Here is a 20,290-nt window from a genome sequence, read left to right on the forward strand (position 1 = left end):
CTGCATGCATTATGTACGACATCGTTTTAATGGACTTTGCATTGTTGTTCCTAGCAGGAATAAATCCATGTCCCAGGTGACCAATGACAAGTAGGGAATGCTTTCATCTGACTTCAGGGAGAATTACTGAGAATGTCCTGCACTCATGTCTCTTCCATTGTTGCCAACTTGGTGATTTTGATGCTAGATTTGGCCACATTCCAACCCCCTTGATGACATCCAGTATGTTCTCAAAAGCGATTAGCAACAAATCTAGCGACTTATCTGGCGTCGTTGGGGAGTTTTATATGGTGAAAGCACGTATTGTTCTGCATTTTGTGTTCTCACTGAGCAGCGGCGGTTGCTGTTGACAGGGCTGCCCCGCCCAAAGGCAGTTACAAGCCATGATTTGGAGCTCTATGCATCCAAAATGCAAATGAATTGCTATTCCATATATTCACCAGAAGGGTGCGCTACTCACGAAGCACACTGAGTCTTGTTAATATGAGCCATACAATAAACGCAGCATAATCTGTTATTTGCTGCTAAATTCTGCTCATTTAAAAAAGCCTTTAATAGCCAACGTGTGATGGGAGAACTTTGAGAGGCGCTGGTCGAGATAGTTATTTTACTTTGATGAAATGGACAATTTTAAATTAACAAACCAAGAATCAAGTTTATTTGTATTTCTAAACGTAATTAAAGTGTTTTTACTCACTTCTGTGAGATTATGCTTTTTTTCTACAGAATTTTACATCGTATGCAAATTATATGCAAATTAGACTACGTCATTTAGCGAGTTGTAGGAAAGCCAATAGCTACTTTTCTTATGCAAAAGTGGGCAACAGTGGTCTCTTCACACTGTTCAGCTTCTATTAACGCCTTCGAGGTTCTTGTAGGTTGTTTGGCACCTTTGGCTGGGTGTGTTTTGCAACCTTGCACCTCTGGCAGGTACGGCACCAATCTGCTACATCAGAGGACATACTTGGCCAGTAACACTGCTGCCAGAGTAATACCCTGATGACCATGCTGCTGGTGAACCTCAGTGAGCACCTCTGCTTTTAGGGCAGCAGGCAAGATCACCTGCAACACTGCCTTAGCACAACCCGTGCGGAAGACTTGGTGACAAAGGATACTGTGCCCCTCAACTAAGCAGTCCCATTGTCAGAGCAATACCAAAGCAGACCAAGACAGCTGCTTCCGCTCCTCACAATTGGGACGTTCCTTTCGTTCCCAAAACACCAAGACCTCCTGAATAACAGGGTTGGCTCGCTGGAGCACACAAATGTCTGATGAATATTGATGCTGGAGTGCCGCAATCGTGGCCCGAGATACTGTCGTCCTTTCAGCAGAGAGAACACGCTGCACGGGCTTGGGGAAAGAAGTTCCAGGAAGCATAACTTCTATATTCTGTGCCCCAGAAAGATGTTGGCGGGACAAGGCATTCATTTCAAAGTCAAAAGATGCGAGCTGTGCTGCCCAACGTTGTTGAGTGGCGCCAAGTTTTGCAGTTTACAAGTGACTCAGGGGATTGTTGTCTGGAAACACAACACAATTCTGGCCTAGCAGATACTCCCAAAATTTTTCGGTCATGGCCCATTTGAGCAACTTCATAGAGCTATAATTGAGCATAATGAGCTCCGTGGGCCTGAGACCTCTATACGCTATGGGCCTAACCTTACGACCCTGCTCCTGCATGTGAGAACACAGTGCCCAAGCCACCATAACTTGCATCCACCTTTAGGATGAAAGGGAGGGAGAAATCTGCATATGCTAACACAGGTGCCATGGTGAGCTTAAGTTTTAATGCCTCAAAGCTCCGGTGGCACTCTTCCGACCAACTCTCAGATAATGTACACTGCAATCTCTTCTTGGACGTGGTGCCTCACAACTCATCAGCCATCTTGTGCAGCGGGGCAACAAACCGGCGGTAATAACTGGCAAAGTCAAGGAATTACCAAAGTTCAACCATGGTGGTGGGGGGCTGCCAGTTGGCTACCACCTCAATCTTACTTGGGTCAGTGACGACACCCTTGTCAGAAATCACATGGCTTCCTTCTGAAAGAAGGTGCATTTGGAAAGCTTCACTTTTAGGCCCTCATGCTGCAGTCACCCCAGCACTACCTCCAACCTGTTTAAATGCTGCTCAACTGTGGAAGAAAACACCACAATATCATCCAGATATAACAGCAGAGATTGGCACTGCTGATCACAAAAAATCTGCTGCATTAACCCCTGGAAGGTGCTGGTGTGCAGAGGCCAAAGGGCATGCGGTTCCACTCAAAGAGGACAAAGGGAGTGTAAAACGCCTCGTCCCCTCCAGTTACGGGAACCTGGTTTTACCCACTGGCTAAATCCAACGTGGAAAACCAGCGTGCATCGAGGCATTCCTCGATGTGAGGAAGAGGGAAGGCATCCTTTCTGGTTTCTGTTTCTCGTCAACACACATACGCAGACTACAGTCTTTCTTTTTAACAAGCACTTTGGGGGAAGCATAAGGGCTGCTACTCTGTGATTACCTGTGCCTCAAGTAGCTGGTTAATATGTTCTCTATGCACCTATAGCCCTGCTGAACAGGGACATCATCCAACAAGGGAATGTCATGAGAAATGAAATTGGTGCAGCTCAGGTCACCATCATGTACAGAAAAGACAGAAGCATATTTATTACTTAGGGCCCTTACTTTAGCCTGCTCTTCAGCAAGCAATGGCGAATGGAGAGGCCAGGAGCAAAGGCTCGAAAAACACAGAGGTACGCGAGTACTGTTCTGCACAGGTGCGACAATCTTCATCAAACCATCCGAGATGAGACAAGCTCTCGTGCCACGTACCTTGACTTTCCTAAAAGCTTGTTGATGGGCCTTCACTCTGGCTTGACGGCATATCTGCAATGCCTGAATGACAGATTCTGGAGCCTCAGATACTGGAGGTAAGTCAAACAAAGCCAGGCCATGCTGCCCTCCCTAGGACACCAGGGACCTTAGAGGCACTGCCACCCAGGGGGTCTTTAACCACCAACACCCACAGCGGGCTATTACCGTACCACACAGCTCGACATGGCACGACCTGAGCTTTTCTGGACTCCAATCCTGGAAATGCTGATAGAAAAAGCTTTCGGTGACAGTGGACACCATAGACCCACTATCCACCAAGCAAGAAGCCTTCACTCCTCCCATGTTCACATCTAGATGGGGGCAAGAGGACAAAGCTTAAAAACTTCACCCTGATTACCTGAAACCACACCTGAGCTTGTGTCTGCACCCACCAAACGGTGGCTCTGCCATCCGGTGGGCGCGAGTTTTACACTGGTGGTAAGGGGAGGAGAGGGGAGCGCTTAAAAAACACACGGCCACAACTCTGCGTCCGTAAGATGTCTGTGCAGCAAAAGGGGAGATCAGGCACATGCACAAATGGCAAAACTGTAGACAAAGCGAAGAGATTAAACAGGTGGCTGGACGCCACAAACAACTGGGACTACGTACCTGTTGACTGCAGCACCAGGAGAACAAGAAAGCCTGAAACCAGAAACCTGCTTGACAATGACAGGAACTTTATAACTACGTATACACGCCACAATATAACTACGTACACTTTTCTATTTGTCATGTAAGACAACTACTACTTACCCTTTATTTCCTGGGGAGCCGGGTTGCATGAGGCGACCAGAAAAGGCCGTTTCTCAGCAGCAAGAAGCAAGAGACTGGGGACAATAACCCGGCCCCTCTTTATAGGGTACCCTCCAGCAGTGATTGGCCAACAGTCACAGCAGGCAACACACTATTAGGCTGGATGAGCAAGTCCATCGTGCCACAAAACATTATCTGTTCACTTGTAGCGGCTAGTTATGTATAAAAAAACTGTATCGTTTGATGGCTTTGCGTTGCGTCAGGAATGCTACTACAGAAATCGGTGTTTTCTACACATCCTCTTCTTAAACTATTATTTCAACCTTTTTAATATGTTGCCTTGACTTCGGCTGCATTGTCTTTTTTCATAATTATTTTCAATTCTTGAATATCGGTAATGTTTGATAGCAAATGTTAACTGGATGTAATACATGAACTGAATGAATGTTACGTAGCTATTTACCTATACACAGCTATGGAGGAATTATGTGTCATTATCTTTATTTCCATATTGAAGTGAATTATGATATCAGCTACTTTGATTACCTGTAAACTTTGAAAATGTAAATGTGAAATGTGTCACACTCTACGGTGACACAGGTTTGTTACCTCTTTTAAGTTTATCGGCTTTATGCTTATTTATTATATTGTCTTGTCTCCTCATGCCCTGTGTGCTTGTGTGCAGAAGCAGACACCTGAGCTGGGCGGAGCTACTGGGTTCCTGCACCTGTTCATCATTAAGCACCCTTTATCATCCTCTCAGCTGCTCCTAGCCAGTGCTGGATTATTGTCTCTGTTTGCTACTGCAACCGCATGTGTTTTTCGTGTTCTGGACTCACCTCCTTTCAGGAACCCTCCAGCTGCCGTCCTGCAGCCCCAGTAGCCCGTCCAGCTCCCACGGTAGAGGTAGCCGAAGGTTATTCGTGCCTCTTGAGTAACCACGGTGCCTTTTCTGCTTTTTGTGCGCCGTCGCCTTCAGTTGCTGTTTGTCTCACTTACTTGGACTAATTATTATTAAACCCTTCTCACTGCTGGAACTCTCCTGTGTCTGCATCCTGGGATTCACCCACATCGCCTTCCCAAGGCGTGACAAAATGCTAATCATTAATATTTGCAATAGTTTTTCAAAGTTTACCGGTTAGATTTTATATATGTTGTATGTTTTAGAAAGGAAAGGTAGATCATTTTGACTTGTAACTTGCATGCTGAAAAAGTGTGTGCATCCCTGATATACATGTATATCGTACATCAATACGTACTCAGATTTTTTAAATAAATATATATATATATGTTCCATATTTATAGTAGGAGGTAGATGTTTGGGACTTGGACATTTTAAAAGTAGCAGGCTGAAAAAGTGTGAGCACCCCTTGACTCACGTCAGTACAGCAGCCTCGTTACCATGGCAATAGCATCCGCTTGTCATGATTGAACAGGGAGGTCTAATCAAAGTGCATGCTTGGCGACGCACACAAGTCCACCCCATTGAAATAAAAAATGAGGTCAACATTTGTTATGAATATTCAAATGAGCCCATTAAACAGTTAATACAGTCGACGAAAAACATTTGACAGGACCTTCATATTGACCCTCAACAGGTGACCTCACATTCACATTCATGCTGACGGAACACAAACATGAAGAACGCTAACAAGGCAGCGAGTCAAAGGCGTCAATCAATTTGGCACTCGAACGGCGACGCAAATGCAAAGGCGGCCATCAGCATGCAAGTTGCAGCTTCATCGAGAGAAACGCGTTGTCACATGAAGACTGCGACCTTTGGGTAGCTGACAAGCAAACGTGGAAAATGTCAAAAAGAGTAAACGAATGCATAATGAACACATGCGCGCGTTGATGTCACAGGCGGACTCGATCATTTGGTCTGGAGTACTGCACGGACAATACTACAGAAAGTCAACTTAGACATACACTGTACTTCAGAATGGTCAGTGTAGAGCTTGTATAGCAGTATAGATTTACTATCCACTGACAATGAGTCAACACACACGCCATTGTTGTCTAAATAAGTGGCTCCACCTCACAGTGCACCAACACAAACAACATCATGGATGGAATTTGCTTGCTATCACCTGTGGAATTAAATTCCAACAAGACAACTGGCTTGCACGTGTGTGCATGTGTTAGTAGTCCAGCTGCGTGCAAACAGAACACGTGAGCCATTCAACTCATTTTTCCGTTCGCCGTCATGGGAGTTGATGATTGAATTCTCTCTCTCTCTCTATGCTGCTCTTCTTCTAACACAAGAGCACTACTCCCGCGATCCTTTTTTCCAGCAGCTCCATGTTTATTTTGGTCAACAGAAGCTGAAAGCGCTTGTGGGTGGGGCCTCCTTGTGATTGATATGTTCACGTGCACATGATGGACCTCCACAAAATGATCTCCATCATCCAATGAGGAAGTCATTAGTGCAAAAGACAACAATTAGGAAGGGAACTAAAACATAAACAAGATGTTGACCAATGGTGTGTGTGTGTGTGTGTGTGTGTGTGTCTATGTGTCATCATGTCATCATTGGTGGGAGGTGAGAGGTCACATGTGGGCATGACTTTCTCCAGCAATGAGTGTTTTTATCTCAAATTTAAAAGAGAACAAATGCATGCGTAATTAATTTCCTGCATGAGGGGAAGAGAAACACAATCATGTAATGTCCCAGTTTACACCCCTCCCCAACCACCCGCACGGCTCTCTCCCCCTTCATTTATCACACGTTTGCTTTAGCCGTCGCCACCGCCTCTTAATAAGCAAACAGCGATAAGGAAGCGGCTAACACCTGCCTTCGGAAAAAGTGGGGTTGTGCGTGTGTGTGTATACCGTAAGCCGACTTCCTCCTGGCCATCCCATATTTAAGATTTAATAACACTAAAGGATGCTGGGAAGTCCCCGCCTGTCTTTTATTGTGACTGACAGGTCAGTTTTGACAGTCGCATGATATGACCCTCGACCTGATGGAAACATGTTCATCTTTAAGTGTGACAACAAAGGCATGGAGGGGGTCAAGACCATAAGGGCATTAGCGTTAGCATGAGGCTAGATGTCTTCTTCAGGAGGACACGTGACGTTACTTTTCACTATCTTGTGCCAGGTGTCCAGTGTGCGGCCCGAGGGCCATTTTTCATTAGCCCTTGGCATAGTCTGAACATGGAATTAATTCATTGTTAATTGGAATTAATTTATTGTTAAGTCACCTTAGACGACAACAGACAGTCTCAAAGTGTTTGAAGTGTACAGGTATGCTGTGTTTGTTAAAAATCCTTCTGAGTTTCTCAGATAGGCCTGAGACATACGCGATGTTATCTTCCTCATCCACCTTGCTTTTGTTCTTTCTGGAACCAGATACACTTTTCACAAACAACCAGCTGGGGTAACCACAGGTTTTGAGGGCATACCTCAGGATTGAAGACAAAATGTGGTAAAAAAAAAAAAAAGCCACATTTGGAGTCCGAAGACCGGAGGCTAGGCATAAAACTAGCTAGCTAGCTGCCACCAGTGAGGTACTGTAGAGTGACAGTCAGGCAATGTGTGTAAACAAAGATGCCAGAAAAGCCAAACAGCAATGAGATTGAAATGTGAGCGATCACGCCTGTGACAAGCTGTCGTCAATTGACTCCACATTGACTATTTTTCATTCTCACAGTAATAAGGGACAGTGTGTACCTTGTAGATTAAAAATTTACTCACAATGCCTCAAATTTTAGTTGCAAAATGCGACCATTTAGCCAGTATGGAGCCCTGCATAATATAGCTTACTGTTTCTTCTAGCGAATCTGCATGACATGAAGATGTACACTATCAGAAATACATACACAAGTACAGTATGTCAATAAATAACTACAACTATTAGTAAAATCAAATGGAATAATGGACATAAAACTTTTTATAAGTCTAATAACAAACCATATTTTCCTAACATCACAAAGCTGAGATTATTAAGACAATCCCAGTCTCTCTTCAATTGCCGTTGTTCACTCGCTACAGAGGACGCTAACAAGCTGAATGCATTGAAGCACAATCCAGGTTTGAGCCCTAAATATGCACTTATTAAACACGTTTTAAAGGATAAAATGAATTGGTACTCACCACTAATGAATGACAATGTAAAATGATGGTAAGAACAATTGGAGTCATGGTCTAGCATGACAACCGTGCTTCTGTCTGCTGTGGCGCCACCTCCTTCTCCCTCTAAAGCGGCTAAAGGTGGTACGCGTCTCCGCTGCACCACAGGCTGCTAGGTGGTCCCGGCTAGCTGCTGGAGAAAGCGTTTCTCCAAGCCCCATCTACATAATCCACACTGATTGCCTGTTGTAATTCCAGTAATAACTTACCATCATGCTTTAACTTATGTTCACACTTCACTTTAATTAAAAAAATGATCAAAGTGGCCACTCACACCATTTAATTTTTTTATTTTTCTATATTCTTATTGGAAAAATTTTGGACACACCTGATCTTGTGGACGTGTCATTGTGTGTCTGGTACTGCTCCAAATGGGAGACTAGAACATCCTGCATTGTGCTAACTAGCAGCTACATGCTAATGTAATAATTAATCTACGCGCAATCAAGGAGAGACGTTGTCATGGCAATACAGACCGATGGCTCACATGACGCCGACACCAACAGAACCTCTTCTAGAACTAACGCGCTACGTCACACAGAGATGGCGAGTGAGTCACATGACCAGTATGATGGCTCCAAACCAGTCACACACACACTGGGCCATCAGACACGATAGACAACGACACCAATCATCATCACGATCATGAGGACAGATGTTCTGGCCGGCTTGTTATCTCCGCCCATATCTTTATTTAATGAAGACGCTCAGCTAAGTGCTAATATTTAAACAAGAAGCATGTATGATGTCATCGACACTGACAGCAAACAGACACGCTGTCATGTTTGAGTGAGTGAACATGGCGTCATGTTTTTAATTTAAATAGAGGCTTAAGGCCTCCTTGACCAGCTTCATAAACAACATTTGACGTGATTGGCGGCAGTAACAAGAACACAGCGATGTGGCTACATTTAAAAGAAGCCGCTCTATGGACACATATAATTAACAGCAATAATTAAGCTTATTTATTTTGTGCACTTCCTGTAACATGTACCATTTACCAATTTTGAAAGAGAAACCAAATTGAAATACCATAAGAAATGTGTTACAATGGAAGTTAAGGGTTGTAATGTATTGATAAATTATGTAACATTCCTAATGAATATATAACGAATGAAGAAAAGTTCATAGTTGACAGAAACATAGTTTGTTGTTGAGTGAGTACAGATATACACTCCTGATAAAAATCTTAATACCAGTTGAAAAATTGCTAGAATTTGCATTTTGCACATTTGGATCTTAATGAGGTTTTAAGTAGAGCTACAATATGCAAAAACAAGAAGGGGGAGTGCGACTAAAAACATTTGGAACTTTTAATTTAAAGAAAAAAACTAAAATACGTTGTTTATCACCTGATCAAAAGTTTAAGACCACAGGCTATAAAAGCCTAAATATGCTCAAAAGTTTCATTTTCTGTCAGGCATTCACGCTGTCATGCCCTCCTGATGGCTAAAGCTAAGAAGCTTTCTCTTTTTGAACGTGGTCGGATTGTAGCGCTCTGTAACAAGGCCTCTTGCAGCGTGCCATTGCTGCTGAGGTTGGGCTTCTAAATTGTTTGAAAGATCCTGAGCATTATGGAACAAAAAAGTCAAGTGGTAGACCCAAAAAAATCACACCTGCGCTGAGCCAGAGGATCCGATTGGCTGTCCAACAAGACACAGGGCGGTCTTCCACCCACATTAACCTCCTGACGACCAGTAGTTCAAATTTGTCCTCTGTAGAGGACATTTGTAAACCTAAATATCTCCAACCCAGTGCATCCAATCGCATTAACTCCTTTTGTGCTCTATAGAGGACATTCAGAGCTTTCCAATGATACCAAATTTGTAGGGGTGGGGCTTTGTTACCTTGACTTACCCATAGAAGAAAATGGCTTCCCTCAGTGCAAGCACTTTTTATGGGAAGAGGAAAAGTAAGTGTTGAATACTTTTTATCAAACACATTTTGTCTTGAAATGCTGTTGGCATTTTATTTATAAGACTCTTATGAACACGTTAAAGTATTGTTTGAGTTATTTTAAGTGTATTTGAGCCTAGTGTTTAAAGTGTTTAAAAAATGTCCTCTGTAGTGGACATTTGAAGTTATTTCATCCATTTTGCTCTTTTTTTCCCCAAATGACAAGAAAGGGAGTCATTCTCAGAAGCACAGGGAATTTTACTGCGGATTGTTGATGGAAACTCAGACATTGAGTTATCTGATGAAGATGATCAAGATCCACTGTTTGAGGCAGAAGTAGAGGAAGATGATGTACACAAATCAGCGTGAAGTACTTGTGTCTGGAGCAACGTTAAATACCACACCTGAAGAACTGAAGACATTCTTTGGGAATTCTATTTACATGGGCTGTCTAGGATATCCAAACATTCAAATGTATTGGGCCTCAAGTACTAGAGTAAAAATTGTGGCGGAATCCATGACCAGAAATCGGTTTTACAAATTGAGAAACTCCATCAAGCTCGTCAACGACCTTGATGTTTCAGATGAAGAAAAAACAAGTGATCTCTTGTGGAGAATCAGGCTCCTCTTGAGCAAAGTAAGGCAAGGATGTCTGAGTCTGCCAAGAACAGGAAAATTGTGCATTGACGAGCAAATGGTTCCTTTTACTGGTCGATGCCCAGTGCGCCAGTATGTACCGGGCAAACCAAACCCAACTGGACTGAAGGTATTTGTCTTCGCTGCACCAACTGGTCTAGTTTTGGATTTTGTGGTCTACCAAGTCAAGACAACTTTCACAGCTGCAGGAGGAAAGGGCATCGGGGATGGGATGGTGGATGAAACACATGCATCAAGGTGTCGCCAATCTGGCTGCAACAGCAAAACATATGTTATGTGTTCCAAGTGCAAGATTTTCCTTTGTGTTTCCAAGAAAGCTTTTTGAAGTATCATACCAAATAAGCATAATAGAAGCAAAAGTGAAACAAAAGAAAAGAGATGATGGACAGTTATGTTTATGTTTAACACTTTATCAAGTTGACTTTTTGATATTTTTGTTGGACTAACTGTTTCACAATTAAGTTCCGTTTCCCCTGTATTGGGTTCCAATGTCCACTGTAGAAGACACATCATAGCTTAAAAACAAAAATAAAAATTTCAAAAATTTCTTTTGCAGTATTACAATTACTTCACATAGATTGGGGAATTTCAAAATAAATGTGATTGGACAACATTTTTTTTCCTGGTAGTCAGGAGGTTATGGCCCTTTCTGGTGCCGACTGCAGAGCAATAACCATCAGACGGCATCTGTGGGAAAAGCGTTTAAAAAACAAAAAAGCAATTCAAAGACCTCGTCTCCTTCAACGCCACAAAACTGCCCATTTAGACTTTCCCAGCGAGCATCAAACATGGGACATTGAAAGGTGGAAAAAAGTTTTATTCTGATGAGAAAAAATGTAACCTTGACGGTCCAGATGGCTTCCAACGTTACTGGCATGACAAGGAGATCCCACCTGAGATGTTTTCTACCTGGCACAGTGGAGGGGGGTCCATCATGGTCTGGGTACTTTTTCATTCAGTGGAACACTGGAGCTTCAGGTGGTGCAGGGTCGTCAAACGGATGCAGATGTTGCAGCGGGCATCCCTCATGACTGAGGGCCCTCGTCTGTGTGGTACCAGCTGGGTTTTTCAACAGGACAACGCTGCAGTTCACAATGCTCACTTCACCAAGGACTTCTTCAGGGAGAATAACATCACTCTTTTGGACCATCCTGCATGTTCCCCTCATTTAAATCCCACAGACAACATTTGGGGATGGATGGCAAGGGAAGTTTATAAAAATGGCCATCAGTTCCAGACAGTTGATGCCCTTCATGAAGCCATCTTCACCACTTGGAGCAATGTTCCCACTAGCCTCCTGGAAACACTCGCATCAAGCATGCCTGAACCAATTTTTGAAGTGAGAATGGTGGAGCTACTCATTACTGAGTCCTACTGAGAACATTTTTTTTTCTGGTTTGGAGAGTTCTTTGTTATTTTTTGAGCTATGGTCTTAAACTTTTGATCAGCTGATAAACAGCCTATTCCAGTTTAATTGTTGTTTTCAATAAATTACTTTTTCAAAATGCTTTTTGTCTCACTCCCCCTTCTTGCTTTTGCATATTGTAGCTCTACTTAAAACCACATTAAGATCCAAATGTGCAAAAAAAAATTTTAAGATTTTGATCAAGTGTATTTAAAGGGATAGTTTGGATTTTTTTACATGAAGTTGTATTACATCCCCATCAGCTGTGTAGTGCATCAACAAGTGTCTTACCATTTACCCCCCACTTTGTCCCATGAGCTGAGTTCTGGTTGGATTTCAGTGATGAGGAACGTAGTTCCGTTTAGTTGCTGGGGCCACTTAAAGAGTTTGACTTCTCAAAACAATATGCGTTCAAAAGACATTTGCGTCACAAAATAGTTGGCAACAAAAAAAGTCAGACCTCTCAAGCACTGTCTCCTTTCGTGTCATTACGTGCTGTCGCCTGTCCATTGTTGTGTATGTGTTCCACAGTGTTTACACGCGCGGATGAAGACTGCTGCGACAAGAGACTCTCGCATCGCAGCAGTTTCATCCACTGTGGAAAGTGTTCATATCCTTCATCCACATCATTTTCTCTCCTCTAGCCTGACTGAATGGATAATGACATGACAATGATATAAAGTTGTGTTGAATAAGAAGCTGGTGTGTGCTGCTTAGGAAAAAAAGGAATCTCTCGGAATATTTCCATTCTTCATGACTGATGATGTTACACCGATGGCACTCCCGGGGGCCTCAGACAGGAAGGAACATCACTTCCATATCCCGCGGACCTCCGGACGCAGCTCGCCACCACGTGCCTCTGTCAACATCATCAAATTACAGCACAAACATCTCGACTTCAACCCAGTAATGTACTCTGTGCATTTGGCCTTTTTTTCCTTTTTTTGTCTTTGTTGTGATACCATTTCAGAAAGTTTGTTGATGGCAAAGAGGAAAAGTGTGATGATAATCATAGCACAGGAAATGGAGCTTACTGACACATAGGAAAGGGGCCAGGATAAATACACTTATTCTCCACTACAAAACAGTCCAACAATACCTATAAGATGCCATTAGTATAATGCCAGTTTTACTTGAATTATACAGTGCTTAACTTCTTTTTACACTTGTGTGACAGATAAGAATGTCAAAATGTGACATGAAACATTGACGATACACTTAAAAAATGTCTTAGGATGACCACAGTTGGACACTGGAATTGAAGAACTCGCTTTTTGCGCTATTTTTAACTTGAAAGTCAACCTGGATTATGTCCCACTTTGGAGTTTCCACTGTTGCTACACTTATAAACCGGTAAAGTTGCTCTTTTCCATGGTGGGGTTGTTGACCCCATGCCCAACCCCCAACCTGGAGGACCAGGTGCCGGTCTTTATCTGTCCTCTACCCTGAGTCCTTCCCAGCTTGGTTGAACCAAGCTCCCACCGGTATAGCCCTCGGGATCACGGCGGCACCCCCCCCCCCCACGACAAGGTAGCAACACATTCTGTCCAGATAACATCCCTGCGAATTAGTCCTTGGAGGAGCAGTGCAGTCTTTGGACTTGTACTCATTTCTCTATGTCAATTTTATTGACTATGAGAAGCCGTTTGACAGTGGACAGGCAGACTGTTGAGACACCAGCAAAGTTTACTAACATTACCTAATATTACCATCCATCCATTTTCTGTACTGCTTGTCCTCAGTAGGGTCGCAGGTATGCTGGAGCCTATCCTAGTTGTGCCAATCACAGGGCACTTATAGACAAACAACCATTGACACTCACATTCACACCAATGGACAATTTAGAGCCTCCAAGTAACCTAACATGCATATTTTTGGAATGTGGGAGGAAGGCGGAGTCCCCGGAGAGAACCTATGCGCGCACGGGGAGAACATGCAAACTCCACGCAGAGATGTTCCAACAGACATACAAACCACAATCTCCTGACTGTGAGGCCAACAATGCTAATCACTAGACCACCGTGTGGTCCATTATTAGGAAGTCATATGAAGGAATGACCAACAGAGAGGTTCATGCTGGAAAGCCGGAAGCACCCCCAGTGATGGGAGTAATGCCGGCTCCCAGCAAATAGTGTTGCTAAAGTTAGATGTTTAGAGTTAACATCGTTTATTATTATTAGTTTATTATCCTCCGCTAGTAGTAGAAATTGCCTTGTGTATGTGTTATCTACCTGTAGTGCGTTAAGTTGCTGTATAGTGGTTATAGCATTATTGTTATAGTATTATGGTTATAGCACCACTTAGCCAGGAACCTCTGAGATACTTCATCAGCAAACATCATTGAGAAATTCTGGTTAATCTAGAAACAAGACATGAATATTTCATATACTGTAGGCCTACAGGTTTACAAATGGTTGACATAATGGGTAATCTAATACTGAACTCGTCCAAATACTAAAGATTTCCTTACCAATCCAGGAACATCAAGGAAGCGAGGGAACACATTGAGGACAGACAATGATACATCTTATGCTTGGATCATATTCTGCCGATACTGGAAAGTTGCTCTCATCTTCTTTGACCACGGATTCATCGGTTGAATGTCTTATTGTAGATAGTGCCTCCTTGCATTCCTCACCAAACAGCTGTTGACCAGTTAACAGATATTCTCCTCTGGTTTTTGGACCATCCTGAAGAAACAGTCTTGGAACAACTTTGAGAGCCAGGAGAAGTGTAGGACACAACAGTGACTCGGTGGAGGGAGCAAGGATTCAACCAACCTTACGATTTCTGGACGACCTGCTCTACCTCCAGGGCGTAATTTGTCATCACACATGATGGTGGAACCCTCTTTTCAAAACACATCATAGTTAATGATCACAGATAGAACCATTCCCACATTACATGGTCTTACTGCAGTTGATGACAGTCTGGAATGACTGTTCTAATGGAAAGGGGGAATTGACCAATGCAGCTCCATCATATCTGCAACTAGGATGTTCACCATCTGTTTACACGTTGCATCAGGTAGTGTTTGAGTCTTGTTGCACTCCTTGAAGATTTCCTCACCTTTCAGATTGGCCCTCAAAACACCACCGACTTTCTGCCAAAAATATTAAAAATGAAAGTGTGTTCATGGGAATTCAAGAGGATTTTTAAATAAAACAATTTCATGCATATAAACACTTTACATTCATTTACTCAAAGCTTACCTGTCTTGATTCATCCTGATCCATTGGTTCTGTTGGGTTCCTCTTTCTTGTGGGCTGAAGGATAAATTGTCGAACCTGTTATCGCCACCAACTGGCGATAACTGGGGTGAAGCTGGGGATAGTGGAGTCTGCTTCATCTCCAGTCAAATGAATCTCTTACTCTACAAAGCAGTACAAAACACTAATTACTACTAAAACAAAATAATTTGGGGGAATTTCAACCTATGGAAAAGGAGCTTAAAATTGAATATCAAATGAAAATACTGTCTCACTTTACAATAAGGTACACAAAATTACAGTCGTGCAGGATGAGGAACAAACCTATCTAACCCTAACCACTACTCATTAGTTCTTCATTAGTTCATTAGTAACTACTCTAAATGTGTTTTAGTTCCTCAGTAACTACTCTGCTCATTGGTTCCTTTTTAGTTCATTAGATCCTCTACTACTGTAAATTTGTGCTTTAGTAATTAGTTCCTCAGTAACTACTGTATTTTTGCATACCTTATTGTAAAGTGAGACCAAAAATACATTTTGAGGCCTCAAAGATCATGACAACAATATCTCATTTGGACAAAACCATGGTACCTGATGGGTCCACACTGCCTGTGATATCTAAACCACCTCATGCATTTTCAAATGTTTTCACATCCTTACCTGTCACTGATAAAAGGACCTTGAAAGTCAAAACACCTGACTTGACAAGCTCATCAAAGACATCCCCATCCACCTCTGAGAATAAGAATGAATAAAATATTTTAAAAAGTCCTACTAAAATAATAAAATAAATATGGAAAAGACACAGTTGCAGGGCTTATGCCTTGATTTATTACTTACCACATTCATGTAAGACTCAAGCAAAGGTTTTCTGTGACCCAAGAAGAAAAATAAAGATGCATCATTCTAAAAAAAAAAAAAAAGTGTAGTTCACTTCTAACACATGCCTGACAATTATTTTTAAGTTAAAGTAACAATTAGAGTTGCCAACCTTGATATCTTGTATCTTGTACAGCATATCAAGTCCTTTGCTGTGGGCCAGCAGGCCTACGTGTGGGGGCTCCTCGTGCCAATTAGCTAGTTAGCCATTAGCTCATTAAAAATGAAGATATAACGTAGCGTTCACTTACTTTGCCAAATGTTGCACAGGCAGTGCCTATTCAGCTCACAGCAACACTAAATAGAAAATATAACTTAGCAAAAACACGAGCTAACATTAGCAAAGGCTTTGGGTGGAAACAGCTGCCTCAGTTTATTAGTCTTAAATATCACACCAAAAACTAACGTTTTTTATGTGTAAACAAGGTACAACACAATTAATTAGTTCATCTATTTAAACGTTTACTTACCTACTGAAGCAAAATGATTCCTAATTGTCAACTTCTTCCATCTGCTTTTCATTTCAGCAACGTGAAGTGAGGGGTGGAGTCTAAATGAAATGTCCGTGGGCGGAGCTTAAGACACGTGAACACTGTTAGGTGTTAAATGGAGTGTGGAAGTGTTGAATGTCTTTATTGTGACACTAACAAGATTTGAACATTTTCAACACCCCATTTTAACTACAACACGTCCATGATCCAGTGTTAAATTTAACATTTTTAAGAAAATGCAGTGTTAGATCAACTCCAAATAGTGTAAGATTGACACTCCAACTTCAAGATTCTCATCAACACCAAAAAATTAACACTCCTCAATTTGCTGTGCAGAAGCTCAAAATTATTGCATTTTGAGGAAAATTATTGTCCCACCTAATTTGACTTTGGACCATCTGCTACAGCATGGGTCTACCCGGGGGGCCGCTGGAAGTAGAGTTTGGGTCAGGCTGTGCTGGACTTGTCAACAAACACCATGCACCGGAAGGTGACACAAGCATGAGCGTAGCCCATAAGTGGTAATAAATATAAAACATCACAAAACATAACAGTCTGACTCACAGTGTCATAAAATAATATGATACCATGGTATACCATGGTATCATAATTTGTCATTTCCCTTCTGGTAACACTGGCTCAGAGGAATAACAATAAATATGTGAAGTGAATCCTATAAAACTTGTGTAAAGGTCAATGGTCAGGTGATAAATTAGCTCGACGAGTAATAAGACGAGAAGGACAATAAATAAATGCACTCGTGAGCGTGTGAACGCTGTGTGAGTACACTAACAGCTGAAGGAGCACACAGGAGGATGTGAAAAAGAACACATGGCCACTGGACCAACATTTAACATGTCAACAAACAACATTAGCATGCACCTGCTTGCCTGCTTACAAACACATGAGCACGATTATGTGCAATTCTCATTGGACACGAGACAATCCTGCACAGCTGACATTCTTGGCATGCAAATAATAGTTATGATAATCTTTGCATTGAGGCATGGCTGTAATGTTAGTTGAGCTGACTAGTGATAATCCATGACTGTTTTCTTTTTAGCAAAACTTTTGGTTCCTGCTCTCAGATGTTTCTTTTTTAATGCCGTTTTAAAACGTATTATTTTGTATTATTTCCCAAAATTAGATGTTTTCCCTTGTAACCTGTAGCCCTTTGAGAGCTCTGGCTAAAAAGGCATTGCAAATAAAATGTATTATTAGTATTATTATCATAGTGCGTTCGTAAACATAGTTCAGTTCTTAATCAGTGTGTGCGCGTGCGTAGTTATTTTGTCCATACGGGTACGTCCCTTCTCGTCGACGCGCTTTTTCGTCATGCACCCGCAGCGTTATAAAGTGAGCCGGCAGTGGCTGGAAGAGCACAGGGCGCTTTGCAGCGCGCGCAGGAGGTTAAAGTGAACCACGTTGTTCCGGTCCTGGACATGATCGGAACCAACTTTGCGGACGACTTGGTTCGGCCCCGGAGCGCATGGAAGAGCTGTGGAGCGTTAACGCGAGCGCGCATTGGAACGCTTCCGAGGCGGGCAAGGAACGCATGAGCGGCGCGGACTTGCCCGCGGACGGCTCGCCAGCGCTGCGCGTGCTCGTCTCGGTGGTGTACTCGCTGGTGTGTGCCGCCGGCCTGATAGGGAACATGCTGGTGCTCGTCCTCGTCAAGGTGCGCGGCGGCGGGGGCGTAGGTGCAGGTAAACGCCGCGCCACCATCAACCTGTTCATCGTCAACTTGGCGGTGACTGACCTTCAGTTCGTGCTAACTCTGCCCTTCTGGGCAGCGGACACACTGCTGGACTTCAGCTGGCCCTTTGGCCACGCTATGTGCAAGGTGGTGCTCAGCGTGACCGTCATGAACATGTACGCCAGCGTCTTCTTCCTCACCGCCATGAGTGTCACAAGATACTGTTCCGTGGCGTCCGCGCTGCCAGAGCGTGCAGCCGGGCAGGGGCGCGCCTGCCCCGCACTCTGGGCAGTGGGCGCATTGTGGGCGGCGGCCACCTTGGCCACAGCGCCCACCGCCATCTTCTCTACGGTGAGGCGGGTGGCAGGGGAGCGCCTGTGCCTGCTGGACTTCCCTGAAGGGGAGGCATGGCTCGCTCTCTACCATGTACAGAAGATCCTTGTGGCCTTCGTGCTCCCTGCGCTGGTGGTGTGCGCCTGCTACCTGTTGTTGCTACGCCTGCTCCGGTCACGCACTTTCAGTGCCAAGCAGGTGAGGCGGCGGGCACGCATCACCCGCTCGGTGACCCTTGTAGTCGTGTCCTTCTTTGTGTGCTGGATGCCAAACCACGCCATCACGTTGTGGGGGGTTCTGGTCAAGTTCAACGTGCTGCACTGGGACCGGGCCTACTACCTGGCACACACCTACGTGCACCCGCTCAGTGTGTGCCTAGCGCACACCAACAGCTGCCTCAACCCAGTTCTCTACTGCCTCATGCGCCCGGAGTTTCGCGCCAGGCTAAAGAACATATTCTGGAAGGTGGCATCCCCCGCTGCGCCCCGATCCGCCACCACTGTGCGCACGCGGCCTGGTGACGTTGTCATCCCGCTCAACAACGTGGACACAGAGCACTGTCGTCTGTCCGTCCTGACAGATCACTGTGACCCAGTCCTGACTCTAGAGCCACACGGCAGTGACACGGGAGTAGAAGATCTGGACACTCAAATGGATGTTGTAATGAGGAACATTGAAATGTTTGGACAGGAAGTGACGCATGCTAACAAGGAACTACATCACACCTGAACTGACTTTTGGTGCCTTCCAGACAATTGGGATGTCAGACATTTTTTATTGTGTATTGCAACACCACTCAAAGTCGTAATTCCTACACACACGCTCACCGAGAAGAAATGTAATGTCACATGTTAATGGCAGCACTCAAGTTCAATTTCAATATGATATAATGTGCATTTATGTGTATTTATTGGGTCGAACTAACCACAGGCTGTTGTAAACATATGTCCTCTCATCATGTGCAAAGTTAGTTTATGCAGTGAAGGAGGCTGCCAATAAAAACTTCATGTCACACGCGTGTGTGTTGCATATTTCTTTAGCTTCAACTTGTGTCCCTCACATTATTTGGTGCCGTGAGACGTTCAGGTGCCATGAAGTCAGCTACCAGTCAGTGTGTCCAGAAAAAAACCTGCAGAGAGAGCTAAACAATCAACATAATGAAACAAACAAATAAGCATCTTTTTTTTGGTCAGCACATGACCATTGACCAAAAAGCGCCAACTGAGCTTGAAACAATTTTTATTAAAACAAACATGTTACTTTTCCTGTGTGATGACACTACCTCATTTACTGGAAATAGAAAAACAATGTCAGCAATAGCACTCAATAGTCAAATAGGTTCATTATAGCTTCTTTATCATGTTAGCATTTCAATACCAACACTTACTATGTTAGCATTGCTATCTCATCTCTCTGCTAAGGTTTATTTTTAGAAAATTTCGAGGGAAAGCGCATTATTTCTGCTCCTTGTTTCCTCTTGGCTTTCCGGCGCCGCCTGCTGGGACTTTTTTGTTGTTGTGTGGTGTTTGGTTGGTGAACCAATATCGCCACCTTCTGGAATGGAGTGTGGCCCACACAAGGATTTAATGTTAATGCATTCCTATCTGTCTTTTTGTTGTTGTTTTTTGTTTAGAATGTCTTTAACTTTATTTAAAAATTGAAACAAGAAATTCTTACATGTTCTATAAGATGTTGTACCACTGTACAATAGTCACAATTGATTATTTATATATTTATATGTATTTAGTAAAGGTAGCGTTATGGGAGACAAACGAGGTCACAGTAGCAGGAAGTGTCTACCAAAAAAATTGTTGAGCAAACAGCAGTAAAAGTCAATGTCATGACAAATATTGCAAAGATAACATAAGGATGGCAAATGTGTGCTGACACGGTTAATTTACTGTATTTACTTCAGTCTCATCATTTGAGGAACATAAAGCATGGTAACATAAACTAAACTAATTAAAACCTCGCACTGCGCACGAG

General features: G+C 43.2%; 1 protein-coding gene and 1 long non-coding RNA gene across 3 annotated transcripts; one reads left to right on the forward strand and one right to left on the reverse strand.

Moving 5' to 3' along the window:
- Positions 1–12,837: 12,837 nt before the first annotated feature.
- On the reverse strand, positions 12,838–16,426 carry LOC129181620 (uncharacterized). 2 transcript variants are annotated; one of them, XR_008570468.1, is made up of 8 exons: positions 16,255–16,426; positions 16,036–16,081; positions 15,897–15,965; positions 15,746–15,811; positions 15,566–15,640; positions 14,909–15,069; positions 14,766–14,799; positions 12,838–14,687 (listed from the first exon to the last, which is right to left on the reverse strand). It is a non-coding gene; the product is annotated as an uncharacterized LOC129181620 (long non-coding RNA). The 2 variants fall into 2 exon arrangements; XR_008570467.1 differs by having other exon boundaries at positions 15,897–16,081.
- A 1,293-nt stretch (positions 16,427–17,719) lies between these two features.
- rxfp3.3b (relaxin family peptide receptor 3.3b) lies at positions 17,720–19,206 on the forward strand. The gene has a single exon (XM_054777396.1). The coding sequence runs from the start codon at positions 17,765–17,767 to the stop codon at positions 19,031–19,033; it is 1,269 nt and encodes a 422-aa protein (XP_054633371.1). The 5' UTR covers positions 17,720–17,764; the 3' UTR covers positions 19,034–19,206.
- The last annotated feature ends 1,084 nt before the right edge of the window (positions 19,207–20,290 follow it).

This window comes from Dunckerocampus dactyliophorus, chromosome 5, assembly GCF_027744805.1.
Source record: "Dunckerocampus dactyliophorus isolate RoL2022-P2 chromosome 5, RoL_Ddac_1.1, whole genome shotgun sequence".
Classification (NCBI taxonomy): domain Eukaryota; kingdom Metazoa; phylum Chordata; class Actinopteri; order Syngnathiformes; family Syngnathidae; genus Dunckerocampus; species Dunckerocampus dactyliophorus.